The sequence below is a fragment of the Passer montanus genome, unplaced genomic scaffold (genome assembly GCF_014805655.1).
Source record: "Passer montanus isolate IOZ18808 unplaced genomic scaffold, ASM1480565v1 scaffold27, whole genome shotgun sequence".
Lineage (NCBI taxonomy): Eukaryota > Metazoa > Chordata > Aves > Passeriformes > Passeridae > Passer > Passer montanus.
This window is the reverse complement of record NW_024367372.1, coordinates 5,727,281-5,742,288: the sequence shown is the minus strand read 5'-3', so window position 1 is coordinate 5,742,288 and position 15,008 is coordinate 5,727,281. Positions and strand designations below refer to the sequence as shown.

General features: G+C 35.6%; 1 protein-coding gene across 6 annotated transcripts in view; it reads left to right on the top strand.

Moving 5' to 3' along the window:
- Positions 1-15,008, top strand: part of WDR25 (WD repeat domain 25) — a 59,206-nt gene that overhangs the window by 23,218 nt on the left and 20,980 nt on the right. For all 6 annotated transcript variants that reach the window (XM_039712576.1, XM_039712577.1, XM_039712578.1 and 3 more), the window contains one exon: positions 9,948-10,095. In XM_039712576.1, coding sequence (XP_039568510.1) covers positions 9,948-10,095 — 148 coding nt within the window. The remainder of the gene's footprint in view (positions 1-9,947; positions 10,096-15,008) is intronic.

The window sequence follows — 15,008 nt, the reverse complement described above, 5'->3', positions numbered from 1 at the left end:
GATAAGGCTATTTCTGTGGAAACAAATCAAGATGTTAAAGTTGTACAGCTGCTAGAGGGGGCTCTGATGTTTCTTCCTCTGAAGGTAAAGATGACTCCAGCTTATTTCTAATTGTGTGATACAGCCACAAGCTGTTGTGGGCAGCCCTGCAATATTGATTCGTTTGGACATTAAAATACGTAGCCAAAGTCAAATGTAAGATAACATGGGTCCTACACCTTAATATATCTTCAAATTTTTGCAGTTCTCCGTGTGCCTAAATTAGTGTAGTTTTCAGAGGTTTCATCTTCCAGGCCTTTTAGAGAGATGAGCAAGTGTTGGGTGTAATGTGACTGATTCACTCATCTCCACTCCAGGTCTTGGTGCTGCAGGGTTTGTGCTGAAGCCAAGAGTGAAGGGAGGTGCCAGTACAAAGGATGCTGAACTGACACCTCTCTCCAAGGGTGTTTGCTGCAGCTCTGCTGTCCTGCAAGTCTTGCTGACCTTTAAAGGACTCTTAGGCAACAGGGTTCTACTGAGAGTGGTCTCACATCAATGAAAAGCAAAGTGTTTCTCCAAATCCTAGGACAGGGGAAAGAATGCGGCTCTTAACATCTATTGCATCTCCATTCCTTTGGAATCTTTCCTTTCCAAGAACAAAGGAGAACTGGGAAAATTAGCTGTCTGCCAGGGTAAAAGTCAAAAGAATGATCAGTGTGTTTAGAGATCTTGATCTCATTTAGTGAAGACTTTATTCTGTGAATGTCTGCAGTTTTCAAGTGTCTTCTAAAATGATACATGTGGTCTAAAATATTCCAACAAACAAATCTGTGCTTTGTAGAAGGAATCAATGTGTTTTGAAAGCCTAACGGTGTAATTTATTTCCCTGAAGTTTTTAAAGGGAAATAAAATGGTTTCAGGAGAATTTTCTTACTAACGATATTTTGGTTCCAAGGAGGGAAGCTAGAATTGTGAAGATTTCACTTGCCAATGTAGAAAAAAAATTACATAAAAGTAATGAAAATAGGCATGTCAGTTTACTTGCAACTTAATACTGTCAAGAAATGTAACTAATAAAAAATGCTAGCAACTGTGTGATGGCTGTGTTTGAACAGTTTTATACTATAGGTTCTAACTGACATTTTAATTAAAGCTCTAGTACTTATTACCAGAAACTAGGTTGTTTTTTCGCATCCCTCTGTGCCTTTGCCAACTTGATTATAGTTGACAAAGTTTGATTGTTCTTAGGTTCTTCAGCATGTATCCTCAGTTTTTGGTTTACATTCCCCTGCTGGAGTCGCAGTAATTCCTGTAGAGAAATTCAGATGATGTCTAAGGAACTCTGAGTTGTGTTAGTACTTCTCTTCAGTTGCCCACTTTCCTGGAAGTATTTTTAGGGGCAAGATCATCTTACTGAGCTTGTTTCAATATTTTTTTTATTTCAGTGGGGGTGAACTAGTGTTAGTGGTACTGTTCATTAAACAAGTAAGATATATAGCTCCTGCTGATTTTAATTTGTTTAAAGTGGTTTTGTTGCTTTGAAATGTGTTCTTGTTGCAATACAAACCTGCCTTGTATTACATTGTGATACTAAAAATAAATGCATGTTTGAAACTTGTAACCATCATCTCTGTTTAGAAAAAACAAACTTCTCTGCCAAACACACTGCACTGCAGTAAGCCTTGTGCCCCTAAAACTCAAAGCTTGGTGCCATATCTTAACTAGATGTTCACTGGAAATGCTACAAAACAATGAAATGGTCCATGATTGTGGTATGAAACACATTTAAAAAATAAACCAACACCAACCAACAAACAAAAAAAGAAAAAACCTGCCCAAAACCCCCTGAAACATAGTTTTTGTTTCAAGATTTCACCCTGAACTTGTTCATACTTCGACAATATTTCAGTTATCTTGGAGATACTAATTTTAGGTAAACATTCTTTATAAACAGATTCTAATATCTCGCTTCAGTTTATAAGAGCAGCAGGGCTTACTTCTGAATAATTATATAATATTCTAGCACTTATTTACTTAATCAAGGGTTTGAATGTGTTATTAGTATTTTGCTGGTCCGTGTTGCTGCATCCATGCGTGTGTTCCTGGTGAGTGTTCGGCAGCATTGCATCCCGACACCAGCTGTGTGTAGGAGCTGTGCAACCCCTGCGTGTGCTGGCCTCCCTCTGACAGGGTGGTGAAACGCTGGAGGATTGAGCTTGTTTGTCCAGAAACTGCAGACAATTAACAGGGAAAGAATATTGAAACTGCTGAATGGAAATAAGGTCTCAGCTATCCATTTCATCTTTCTGTCTGTAATTCCAATGCAAACTGTTGTTGTTGTACTAAGGATGGGTGAATGAAGTCACACATAGACTCCTACGTCTTCAGAAGGCAAAGCCAAGTTTATTAGACCCACATCCTTTTTATAGACAGGATAAAGCTGGGCCTGGTTGGTCTTTAATCAATATCTCTCACACCATTGGCTAATTAGGAACAACACCCTCTTGTACACCTCTTCCAAGTAAACAACACCTTCAAAACACCAGCTGCAAAGATTAGAGATTGTTTTAATTCTTTCTCTGAACTTTCCCAAAACTTCCCAGGGCAATGCCTGGGAAAGTTTATCTGACTTCTCTGACCAGTTCTCAGCATCCATAACAAATGACATCCAAGAAGTAGGAATTCACCAGAGTCCATGTTTTCTTTACTTTTCCCTTCTCTGAATCAAGTGGTTTAAAAAAGAATTTTCGCAGATCAGGTTACTGTGTCCTGAGGACACTTTTGATACAATGGGAATATATAATTTGCAAATTCTTTAATAGAAATGTCTATGAAATATTTATGACAGTGTTGTTCAGTATCTTGCTGTTACCATTTAAAAAATATAATTTACTTCTTTCTGAAGAGTTCTGTTTGCCAGTTTTGACTTGAAAGGTTCCTGTGGAGGCAACATTAATTATTTATACTGGCAAAACCCCAGATAGTTTGTACACTTTAAAATTATTTATGTCTTCATTTTTCCTTGGTTGATTAGATATCCTCATGATACAGGTTAACTTTTGAAGTAGGGAATGGTTAGGTCTATCTAAATGAAATGTAATAGCCCTTGTTACAGCTTTACCAAAAATATTTCTTTGTTGTGTGTAATCAGATGGGCAGCTTTTGCCACAGTGGTATGGAGTTTTTGTTTCTTTCTTACAGAATTTTATTTTCTTTGTCTTATCCCTCCTTTGCCAACTGAAAATGTCAATGTTTCATCTTCTTCCATTAGTGTTTTCTTAAAATCACTTTCACAGGATGCTGGGAGCTTGAAGTGCACTTTTGATTGGGTTTTTATTTTCCTATTAATGGGAAAACCACCCAAACAAAGCTTCACAACTAACAATTATGAAACCTTCCTTGGGGAAAGGGCTGCTGAGTCTCTGTGGGAGGAAAGATTAAAATAAAACACCAAATAATTGGAAATGTGTTTCACAGGCATGGTTGGCGTGAAGCTCGTGTAGTGCTTGTACTTAACTTTTGCTGGATTTCCCAGGATTAAAGCTTCTTTGACATGTGTGCAAATCAGTTTTCATAGCACTGAGTAGTTTCCAGTAGCAGTTCCAACTAGTGTGCCACAAGTGTTATAACCTAAAATGCTTCTGCCTGAATAAAGCTCCCTACAAAATTAGAACTATCAGAGGTCTAATATAATGCGTTATTTTTGGGTTTAGTTTGATTTTGTTTCTGGGATTTGTTTTTGTTTTCATTTTTTCTTTCTTTTTTTGTAAAAGAGAAGATTTTACACCTCATTGATTTGATTAATGCACTTGTGACTTTTTAATATTAAAGTTTTTAAGGGGCAAATAACAAATTTAGATATTTTGCTGGCTGTCTCAGCTCATTGAATTTATTATATTTTTCTACTTTCCATTCTCCTTGTTTCTACAGTAGTAAGGGTTGCCTGGTAATAAGCTATCAAAATACAAATTCTTATTCTCTTATTCAGATATTAAAGCAATAATAAAGTTGGTTCTTCCCTTCAGATTAGTAAGATAATTGCATTTTGAGTTACAACTGCTGCAAGAAGAAAACTAGTGGAAATCTGTAAATGTTCAAATGACAGCATTGATGTATATTTCTTACACCATGTCTACATTAGGAAGAGGGATGTCATTTAAAATATGTTCCCTAGAACACTTTAAACATTCCTGAAACAAGTGTTCAACACATATGAAAATGTGTTAGCTTTATCCAGCTATACAGAATCTTGCAGAAAAATCCTGCAGTCCTCTTTTTTGGGAGAGTTGGTTTAAAAATTAAGCTGGTGTGTTTGAAATGTCATCACTCATGGTCCATATCTATCAACCAATCTGAACATCTATTTACATCCTTCATAACTGTTTGAAAATAAGTTTATTAGCACTTGAAGGTTATACACAAAGTGACCTTAGCTCACAGGGTTTTTTTGAGCTTAATTTAGTTTTCACACGGTTTAACTACAGGTTTAGACACAAGAGTTCAAGTGATTTCTTTTGTAGTTCTTTCAACAAATTTGTCTTTGTACTACATTATTATTTAGTTCAACATCTTAAGAGGACATGAATTGAAACAAGCATAAAATATTCTAAATATTACTTTAGGAATTTATATCTATTACGTGCAAGCTCAAACTTTGTCTTTGTACTACATTATTATTTAGTTCAACATCTTAAGAGGACATGAATTGAAACAAGTATAAAATATTCTAAATATTCCTATCATTACTTTAGGAACTTATATCTATTACGTGCAAGCTCAGACCTTTTTGTAAGTCACAGAATAGCTCGAGAGGCTTAGGCACACCTTGCAATTCTAATGCTTGGCTATTTATTGCTTCCCTTCCTGGCACTCTCTTGTTTCAGTTCTATGAATAAAAGCATGTACCTCCTTGTGTAGCCCCTTATCCTTGCTGCTGTGTGTTAGAGATAAACAAGGGGCACTTTTAGCTCTTGCAGTCCTGCCCAAAGCTGCACCTCATCCAGCTGGGGAGTCTGAAGTGGTAACAGCAGGAGATACCTTTTTATAATTTTTCCATGAGACTATTTCTGCCCTCTGGCCCATTGATTTTCAAAGAACCTTTTAAAGTACAGATCAGAGCCTGCTTTGAAAACTAGAAAAGACACTTTATGTAGATAGTTTGGGGCTTCCTTCTCCACCGTATTTGTTAGAAATTGCATGTTAGCAGATATGGCATATCTTTCAGACCTGAATTCAGTTCTGCAGTTAAAAAACAAAGTAAAAAGCTGATTCAGTTTTGTCTCCTTGAGACACATCAGGGAGCAGTGCTGTTCCAAAAAAAGGGACAGGAGAGGCTCATGTCTTTTCAGATTCAGAAGTCTATGGAGCAGCCTGAGGAATGGAACAGAGTGGAATGGAACAGAGTCTATTCTAGTCAAAGCATGCATCCTGTAACTCAGTACTATCCCACATCATCCTTAACAGGGCTGTTTCATAAATGCCACATTTATATTTATAGTAATTGACAAGGATGAAATGATTTCTCACTGTGGTTCATTAGGAGCCATTGACAGAGGAAGTTGGTAACACAACTTGGCACCACTTGGCTAAATTGAGGGGGGAAGAATTCTTTTAATATGGATGTTATATTGAAATGAACATGGATCCATCCATTAAAAAACTTTTTAATTCTGGTACACATGCTCCAGATATTGATTTATTGTTTAGTATTCTTGACTGGCTCTGCTGTAGTTCCTCTATGCATGCAAATTCAAAATGCACACAGCTTAATTCCTCACTTACTTCCAACCTCTAATTTATCACAATTGAATCATTGTTCTCAGGTTCACTGTGCAATTACTGACTGCCTGCTTGAATAGATGCACCTTTCTCTTTCTAAAAGTCAGGCTGCTGGATTTTCTTTTCTGCAACCTAAATTGGAGGCAAGGGCATCATAGATAATCATAGCATGGCAATGAAAGAGATGTGCTCAATTCCTAATTTATCACTTTCGGTGTGCTTGATGAGTTCTCGTATTATTTTGGTTACTCTGCTTGTGTTAGTGTGTCATTTTTTTTCTGGGAATGAATCCCTAGTTTGTATGATCAGTAAGATAAAAGCCTTTCTTTGTGCCTCATGAGCTGGTTGATAGTGCAGCAGATCCCAGAGCATTATTCTGTGAGTGCTGTTTGCTTGAGTATCAAGTGCTTACCCTCTCCTGCTTCCTGCTGTGACTTACCAAGAGTTTTTATCTTCTACCCAAACTGCTTTATTTTCCAAGGCTGTTTTCCTGAAAGCAGAAAATAGGATCTGGAAACATATCTATAATAAATCTCATCTCTTACATTGTGTAGTTGCTTATGTGTTTTGTGAACTTCCAATCTCAAGGGCAAGGAGGTCTGGTTATGTTACCTCAAATACATGTTACAGTATTTTCATAGCATTTCTAGGCTATACAGGAAAGCAAACAACTTCTGAAGCAGCCTTTATTTCCAAATACTATGGAAAATGTGAAAGAGCAATTGAATTACAATGTGCCTCAGAGAAAATAAAAGGAAAATTGCTTTTGTAAAGAAATCACTAGTATAATTTTGTCACTTTGCTGTTTGTACCTGCCATTTTGGCCCCATATATTAATCCTAGCAGATAACTATGTAGTCACCATAATTTATATAATGGGAGAGGAAATGAAATGAAAACAATTTATGGAAAAGAAATGGAAATGCAGTATTATAAATAGTGAAGCCCAGAAGAGTAAGAAATAGTAATGAAAGATGAGCCAGTTTGATAAATCAAAGTAAATTTAAATAAAATTGGAAAAAATAAAATTAAAGCTTTCATTATACCTTTATGCCAGAAAAGAGTATTGGTTGTTTATTTCCTTCAAATACTGTATAATTAATTAGTTAATAATGGTAGATTCAGAGGAGGCACTATAATAATATGGGTTATTTTTCTAATAACAGTTGCATATTTCATTTTTTTGGTGATTCTTTTAAAGGGAAAGGATGGACTGGTTACTGTTTATAATGTGTAACATAGCTTCAATGTGTGGTAAAAAATAAGTATTTTCAGAGTAGCAGAATGAAATGTGTGCTTTTAACTTTTTAGCCCAGCAACTAAAATCACAATGGTCATTACAAGATAAAAGAGCAATGTCCGGTTTAATGAGAATTCAGTATTTAATCTAAAAATAATGCTGAGTTTCTGTGAGAGCTGAGTTTTGAAGTCAAACTACAACACTTAAAGCAGTTGATCTCTTGGTAAAAATAATTTCATATAAATGTGTCTTGCTTTGGCAGATGTATAATAATTTCTAGTCTTTGAATACTTGATACATGTGTTTCAATGCCTGTGAATGAAGATTTATATATATCTCAGTCTCTGTATTTTTCAGTGAACTTTTTCCCATGCCCAAGTAATTTATTCTGTACTAAATATAATCTTTATTCCATGTAAATATTGGAGTTTATTCTACAAATGTTAATTGTAAAGGTATTTATTACCAGGTTAAAGTTTAGCAGCTTTTGGTATTTTAAACGAAATTTTTTAAATAGTTCTAAGACAATTTATTAAAAAAAATACTTTGAACTTCTTGAAACCATGACTTCTTAGATTATGGTGTTGTGGCCTTTATCTTCAGCCTTAGACTTGTTTTGAAAACAAATCCTTTTTTTGAGTTCATATGTAGATGCCAGAAGAATATATTTGAGATCCTCTTCTGATAGAGAGGTTTTAACTCATGTTCCTTTTTTGCCAAAGAAGGCAAGATTCACATCAGTCACTTGAGATAGGTAGCTTTAATGGCCCTAGTTCCTAGAATTTGGAAGATGTGATGGAAAAAAGACTAGGAAGGCCTTTATTTCCACACAAGTCATTCTTGATACACTTGACTCTCTGAGGAGAAATTGGAACCCTGAGATGCCCATCACCCTTGAGAATCTGCTGAGCTGACATTGGGCAGAGAGATGCAAACTCAAATGCAGAGAATTTATCCTTTTGCAACCTCTCCTTTTTGCAGTGAGGGTGGCAGCCTGTGTGGAGCAGGCTGAGCAGACATTCCTCTCCAGCTTTGGACAGAGGAACTCTCCCATGAGCTGCATTTTTTTCACTTACCACATGTTGAACAGTGGAGATACACAGGGACGGGGAAGTGCTTAAGGAGCTCCCTAAGGAAATGCAGACATGATGCTGGCTTTGCAGTGATCCTCTGATAGGATCTGAAGCATTTTCCTATGTAATGAACTACACAGGGACGGGGAAGTGCTTAAGGAGCTCCCTAAGGAAATGCAGACATGATGCTGGTCTGATAGTATCTGAAGCATTTTCCTATGTAATGAAATAGAAAAGATTCCCCATTTGTGCATATAACTTGGTTAACATCTCTGTCACCTGGAATCCCAGCCTGGTGTTTGTAACGTGAGGCAGACACAGCTGAGCATTCACTGCCTGGCTGAGCATTTCACCATGGTGCCCAGTGAAAACTGAGGAAGCTGGGTAGGAGCAGGGGGAGAAGCACTGGACTGAAGTGGAATCCGACAGGGGAAGATGCTCCCCTAAGTGCTTGTTTAACCCTTGATCTTTGTTCCTCAAAACCTGGTTCTGTAATTAAAAGTTTACATTAATGGGCAGTAAACTAAGTGAATTTTCTGTCAAAACTGCCTTGCCCATGCAATTCTAATTCCAGAAAGCATTGCAACAGCACCATTACCTGGGCAAAAAAGAGCTGATGGAAAGTAAAACAGTGGAGAGAAATGTGTTACCAGGTAAATTGTCCCTTGGGCATTGTCAGTGGTCTCATCCACAAGAGTGGATCACTTGTTCCAACTCATATAATGGAAGGAAATGTGCAACATAAGGATGTGCTATTTCCAATTATGTCACTTTTTTTAAATGAAGCATAAACTCAAAAGTGCTGTCGGACTCGCTTTACTTTACTATGGAAGGAAATGTGCAACTTTAAGGATGTGCTATTTCCAATTATGTCACTTTTTTTAATGAAGCATAAACTCAAAAGTGCTGTTGGACTCACTTTACCTTTCTTGTGAAAATTGAGTTTTTGTACATAATCTTTAAACATGACAGAAAATATTGGAAGCATGTACCACCTATTTTTCCTTTCATCTTGATTCATTCATTAGCTTCCTCACACCAAAAGCCCTCCAATACATAATTAACCCTTTTTTGATACTGTAAAACTTGAAACAATCATTAAAACTCATTAAAAGAGAGAAACTTACTTTCAAAAGCAGTGTAATATTAAAATTTCCCTGATTTTTTAAACCTGTGATTAGGGTAGAATACTAAGGGAATGGCCCTCACGGTTTCAGTCTTTACTGGCTAGTCAAATAATTAATGATAATTGGTTGCTTTGCATTGCAGAACTGTGCTTCGTGATAGAAAATCTTTTGATAAAATAATTTTCTTTAATGGAATGTTGTCTTCTGAGTATGCATTATGTAATGATACAGTCAGCAAGTCCTTTTTGTCCAGTAAGAAGAAAATAATTGAAGATAAAAATATGTTACCCAAAGTCTTGCTTTTTTCTCCCTTTTCACATTTTAAGCTCCGTAGGTATTATATTTTATAACCATAGGATATTTTAAAATCCAATTTTTACTGAAGAAAAACATTTATAAGAAGATAGTTTTGATGTTTAGCCTTCTGTCACAGATCTAATCATATTGGATTTTTATATGGGTCAGTTGTTGCTAAACTTCTAATTTTATCTTGAAACTAAGACAAAAATAGAACCATGAAAAGCATATGCTTTTAATTTTTTTGTCGACTGTACTTGGTAACTGAAGTCAAAGTAGTTGTATTTTCTAAAATATACTACTTGGAAACAAGTAACAAGTTGTATCAAGTTACCAACTTGATACAGCTTCAGAATGCAAAGCTTTCTTAACTACAATGATTTGCTGTAGCAAATTATTGTTGAAAAAAATACTGTGATTCTTTGTAAAGGTGTCCTTATCCTTCTTTTCAAGGTATGGGATGCTGTAGATACAGGCTGCTGTTTAAAAACCTACTCCTGTCACTCCTGTGCCGTTCGAGCTGCCCGGTGGTCATCCTGTGGAAGAAGGATCCTCAGTGGGGGCTTTGATTCCATGCTGCATTTAACTGATGTAGAAACAGGTAAAGGCCATGAGGAGTGCATTACAGCCATTTCTTTATTGTGTGCAGATAACTTGGGATCTTGCTAGCCTTGCTCTTTCTTCTAAAATATAGAGAAAACCATAGATGGAAATTAGAATTCTTGAAATGTGACCTTACTTAAAAAATGTATTTTGGCAATTAAGAGTAGCTGGAGAAGTTTATGAAAACTGAAATATCTTACAGTTGACAATCACATGTAATTTATGTTATCAGATACTACACAGATGAATGGAATGAAATGTGTGTTTTTATGCTCTGTCACCATAATTCATTAAAGTGTTTCAACAGCCTCTTAAGACTGACTTCAGTAACATTTATACATATATTTAGTTTAAACATAGGCTTGTATCTCATTCTCTGTTGGGCTGAAGTTTGTGCTTGAAGTTAATTAGGTGATTTTTTTCTTTTTTCTGAATAGGACCTTAATTAGGAGTATAGAAACTTAAATTCTGGTAGGAAACCTTGAGACTGAACTCGCGTTCCTTTGATGCATTTTTGAATTTGATTTGGGATTTGATTGTTGTAAGCTTAACAACTAATTTCCTGGATGCTGTGTCTCCTCATGTCTCCTTTACAAACTAAAGTGCTTCTGTCAGCTATATTCCTTCTCTCCTTAATGTATGTTACCAACATCAGCAGCATTCACTGGGGCTGTGCATATTAGGACATCTTTGTGTGTGTGTATGAATTAGATCCAAAATGGGGCATTGTCAAGGGAAGAGATGCAATTTTACATTTCCCACTTAGTTTAACTCCTGCAAAGGTGCAATATTTTTTGTAAGACTGCAATAGAAATCCTTACAAAAATTACAAGCAGTTTTTGTCTAGGAGGATTTTCTCTTGCATAAAAGCAAGAACTACATTGTATGTGAATATCTGGAAAGTAGAAGTCCTATTCAAAGAACTGGGAAAGCAGCCAATAAAATTTTTAAATATTGTTCACATGAGAAAACAGTCCTTTTTCATGTTCCAATAGTTTATTTTTTTCAACAATAGTTGTACCAGAAGTATTTGAATTCAATGATGGCTGGAAGGGACCTGTTACCGTGTAGGAATTACAGAATACGGATGTTTTGAGAATATTCAGCTTTTTATGGAAAGGGGTTTTATATACTTGGTGTAATAGTACATGAGGTTAATATATCAAGTAATTAATTTGTCAGACTTCTACAGCAACCTTTCTAGTCTCACATATAACTGAATTTTACTAATCCAAGTGGATTTACTTTTGCATGTAATGCTTAAAAATTCTAAATGGAATGGCTATCTTCATAATGGGATTTATAGCACCTGAATAGATTTTGTGTATCCGAGTCATTTTTCCTTACTCTGGGAAAAATCTCATAAAATCATAGGGAAAATTCCAAAGATATATAATTTAAATAGTATGCTTTAATTTCCAACATCTCTTCATCTTAACTAACCAGTAATGGGATAGAAGTCTGGATTAACTTGATTATAGTGATTCATTTATACTTCTCTAGTGAATGACAACAATAGCAAAATATATTTGCTAAGTGTCAAAGCAGATGAGTTTGTAAATGGTTCTTTCCTTACTGACTCGTGTGTTATAGAGTGTTTCTAGCTACTTCAATAAATTGTATGTGTGAAATGAATGCTTATATATTGGAAATAGCAGGAATTCATTACTGTCTTATTTGAAGAACACAGAATTGCTTGTAGTTCCTCTGAACTGCAGTTGTGATTGGACCTGACTTTCACACCTCATTTGGAAAAGCATAATAGGAACGATCAGAATTTTAGTCTGATTTCCTATGTGTGCAAGCCAGTTTCTGAGCTCCTTCCCTCTTGCAAAGTTACTCTTCTTTTCCTACATTTCAGTCAGTTCTGTTCAAAGACAGGGCAAGCAGTTTGCCTCTGGAATCCAAATCAATTTGATATAAAAAGCCTCATTTCCATTTGAAAAACACTAAGGCATCTATAAGATTTTGATTTACATTAGTTCACTGAATCATTCATTCCTCCTCACTCTTCATCAGTGCTGAGATGATTTCTTCTTTGATTAACTTCAGATAGATGTTAGAACTGTTCCTTCACATTGGACTTTCATATACTTTTTTGGACTTCAGTCCTAATTACTTTCCATTGCTAGTGTGAACTAACTACCAGTGTGTTTAAATGTAGTAAATGCATGCCAGTGGGATTTCATAAATAATAATGCTCTCTTTCAGGCTCAATGCTCTTGTATATTTTGTTCTGGTTCAACATTTTCCCAGTTGTTTCCTAAAATCTAATCTTTCTTGTCTTTGTTTTCAGTATATGTTTTATATATTACATCTGTGTTATAAAAATTGCTACATGTCTTTCACTAAGTGAAACCTAATGGTCTATAAGGAATTACTTAAAAAGTTTAAAAAAGGTTGTAAATACAGCTTAGTACATGCATCGTATTGAGCTGCTGAGTTGTTGGGGATTTTTTGTCATTTTCTCTTGGTTTTCTGTTCAGAACATAGTTTCTGCCCTATTAAATCAAAACTGTAGTCTGGATAATTGTTCCAGGTCTAATGAAGGCTAGTTATGATATTTCTTGAAGGAATGTGTCAGCAATTTTTTAACAAACAGCACTAGAATAAGTTCTTCAGGAAATTTTCTTACTAAGCTTGAACTTTAGTTTGGGTATCCCATGTCCTAATATACTGCATCTTCTGGAGTGGGTTTTTTTTCAACCTTTATGATCTGAACAACATCAGAATAGAAGCAAACACTGAAATCTCATTAATCATGAAACAGAATTTTTGTTCTTGGCAGAGAAATCCTGATATAAGACTAGAAGACCCATCCATGAAATCTTATCCTGCAGTTTTACACCATCAAACCTCTTGCCCTTGTCACGTGTATGAAATGAAAGTTCTTATATATAAAAAGATCTAAGATGCTGCAAGCATAAAAAATGAACTGATAGGAATCTCAGGAAGTTCAACACATGACATGCTTCTGGAATGGAGTAATTCTGTGCAACAGACCAGGCTGATGCTGAACTGGTTAGAAAGAAATTGTGCAGAAAAATACCTGGAGATCCTGGTGCTGAATATGAATTAGCAGTGCTCTCAGCAAAGAAGGACAACGTCATTCCAGGCCAGATCAGCAAGTATTTACCTGGTATGTAGAGAAAATGGTACCAGGCTCTTCTCAGAGATGTGCAGTGAAAGGATAAGAGGCAAAGGAGCAATGTAGGAACACAGGAACTTATTGGCTCAGCTCCAAGGTCATCAAATACTAAACCAGGCTGTTCAGAGAAGCTGTGGAGTCTGTACTTGCAGATCCCCAGAATTTCAGTGGAGAGACCCTTAAGTAATCTGCTGAAGCTAGACATAATTTGAGTAGGGGTTCTAGTAGACTACATGACGTCTGGAGATCCAACCTACATGATACTGTGATGAAGAGCAGGACGAGAAGAATTCAAGGTAATGAGGTTCAAGGAGTTCTCTTACTGTGGTTTGGATAAGAGATGATAGATGTTGTTGGGCAAGTATTTTTTAATTCAATTTGTAGATCATTATTTATTATCTTGAAAGGCCATCCATTGCCTTAACACCAGGATGTGAAGCTAAGACTCTCCACAAATATGGGTTTCTTAAAAGCTGTTGTACACATTCAGTATGGGTTGGACCCAAAATATGCATTAATTTTTAAAGAACTCAAGGTTATGCATGAGTCATTCACATGAGTGGATCTGTGATTTTTTGCAGTTTGCATCAGGCAAGTTCAGTACTGCACTATGGAGATTCATGAATATTGGTAGATCCAAAACCTTCAGATTTACTGCCTGTTACTGGCTAATATTTTTTTATTGTTCTATTTTAAATACATTATTTCTTTATAAAAATAAAGCCTTTTGAATGTTTTCACAAATGTGATAATAATGCAGCAGTCTGAGACTCCCTGGTTTTGTTTTTCTCTAATAACACACAGTCATTTTCTATTACTGGTAGTTCAGACACATTATTATTTGCAGAGTATTAAATAGTGCTATATTCCTAGAGCACTAAAAAAATGCTTTTAAAACATTCTAGGTCAAATACATTTGACATTTAACTTCTGTCATATCCACGTGCAATGAGATGCTCTACCAACTTTGGAAGGGTAATTGTATTTTTAGAATTTATTTATAACTGTTTTATTTTTGGAATGCATGTTTTATTAATCAGTAGGTTTTTCATTAGTCACAAATGAATTGGTATAATAGCATAGGCAGAACATTGGGTGGGTTTTTTACTATTTGCATATTGTAGATACTTTTCATTTCTTTAATATTATGACAGAGGAAATGTTCCAAGAAATTTTGGCACATTTCCTAAGTTGCCAAATGCTGCAGTTGTATTTTAGTTCATGGACTGAGCTTGCTTTCAAATATAATTTCCTCAGAGTTATAATGAGAGAGAGTTTCTTAATGGAACATTTTGTACCTACCAAGAGAATGGTTCAAATTTTCTTTTCTATGTATTTTTTTCAGTTCTAATTTGATAGTTCTATAGATATATCATTACTATTTTTAATGTACTCATATTTGTTCACATAGGAGTTCTAGTTCTCTTACCTAAACATCACCCCAGGAAAGCTGTGGCATTCCTCTGTTCCTCCTTTTCTCTCCCAGTAGTATTTAGAGAGTATGCTTTAATATACAGAAAGCTTTTATATGGCACCTCAGAAAAAAAGCCTAGTTGATTCATATTGTTTTTGTTTTCTTGTTTATTTTTTGCTTTTGAATGTATGCAGGCACCTTAGATGTGAGGTCAAAGGTTTCCCCCAAGATTCAGCAGTTTAATGAAATAAATTGAACATAGCACTCTCCAGCTAGGAGGTAACAGCATTTTACTTTTTATGCTCAGTGGTAAAGTCTTGCTGAAAAGTACTTATTGTGGGGACGTTAG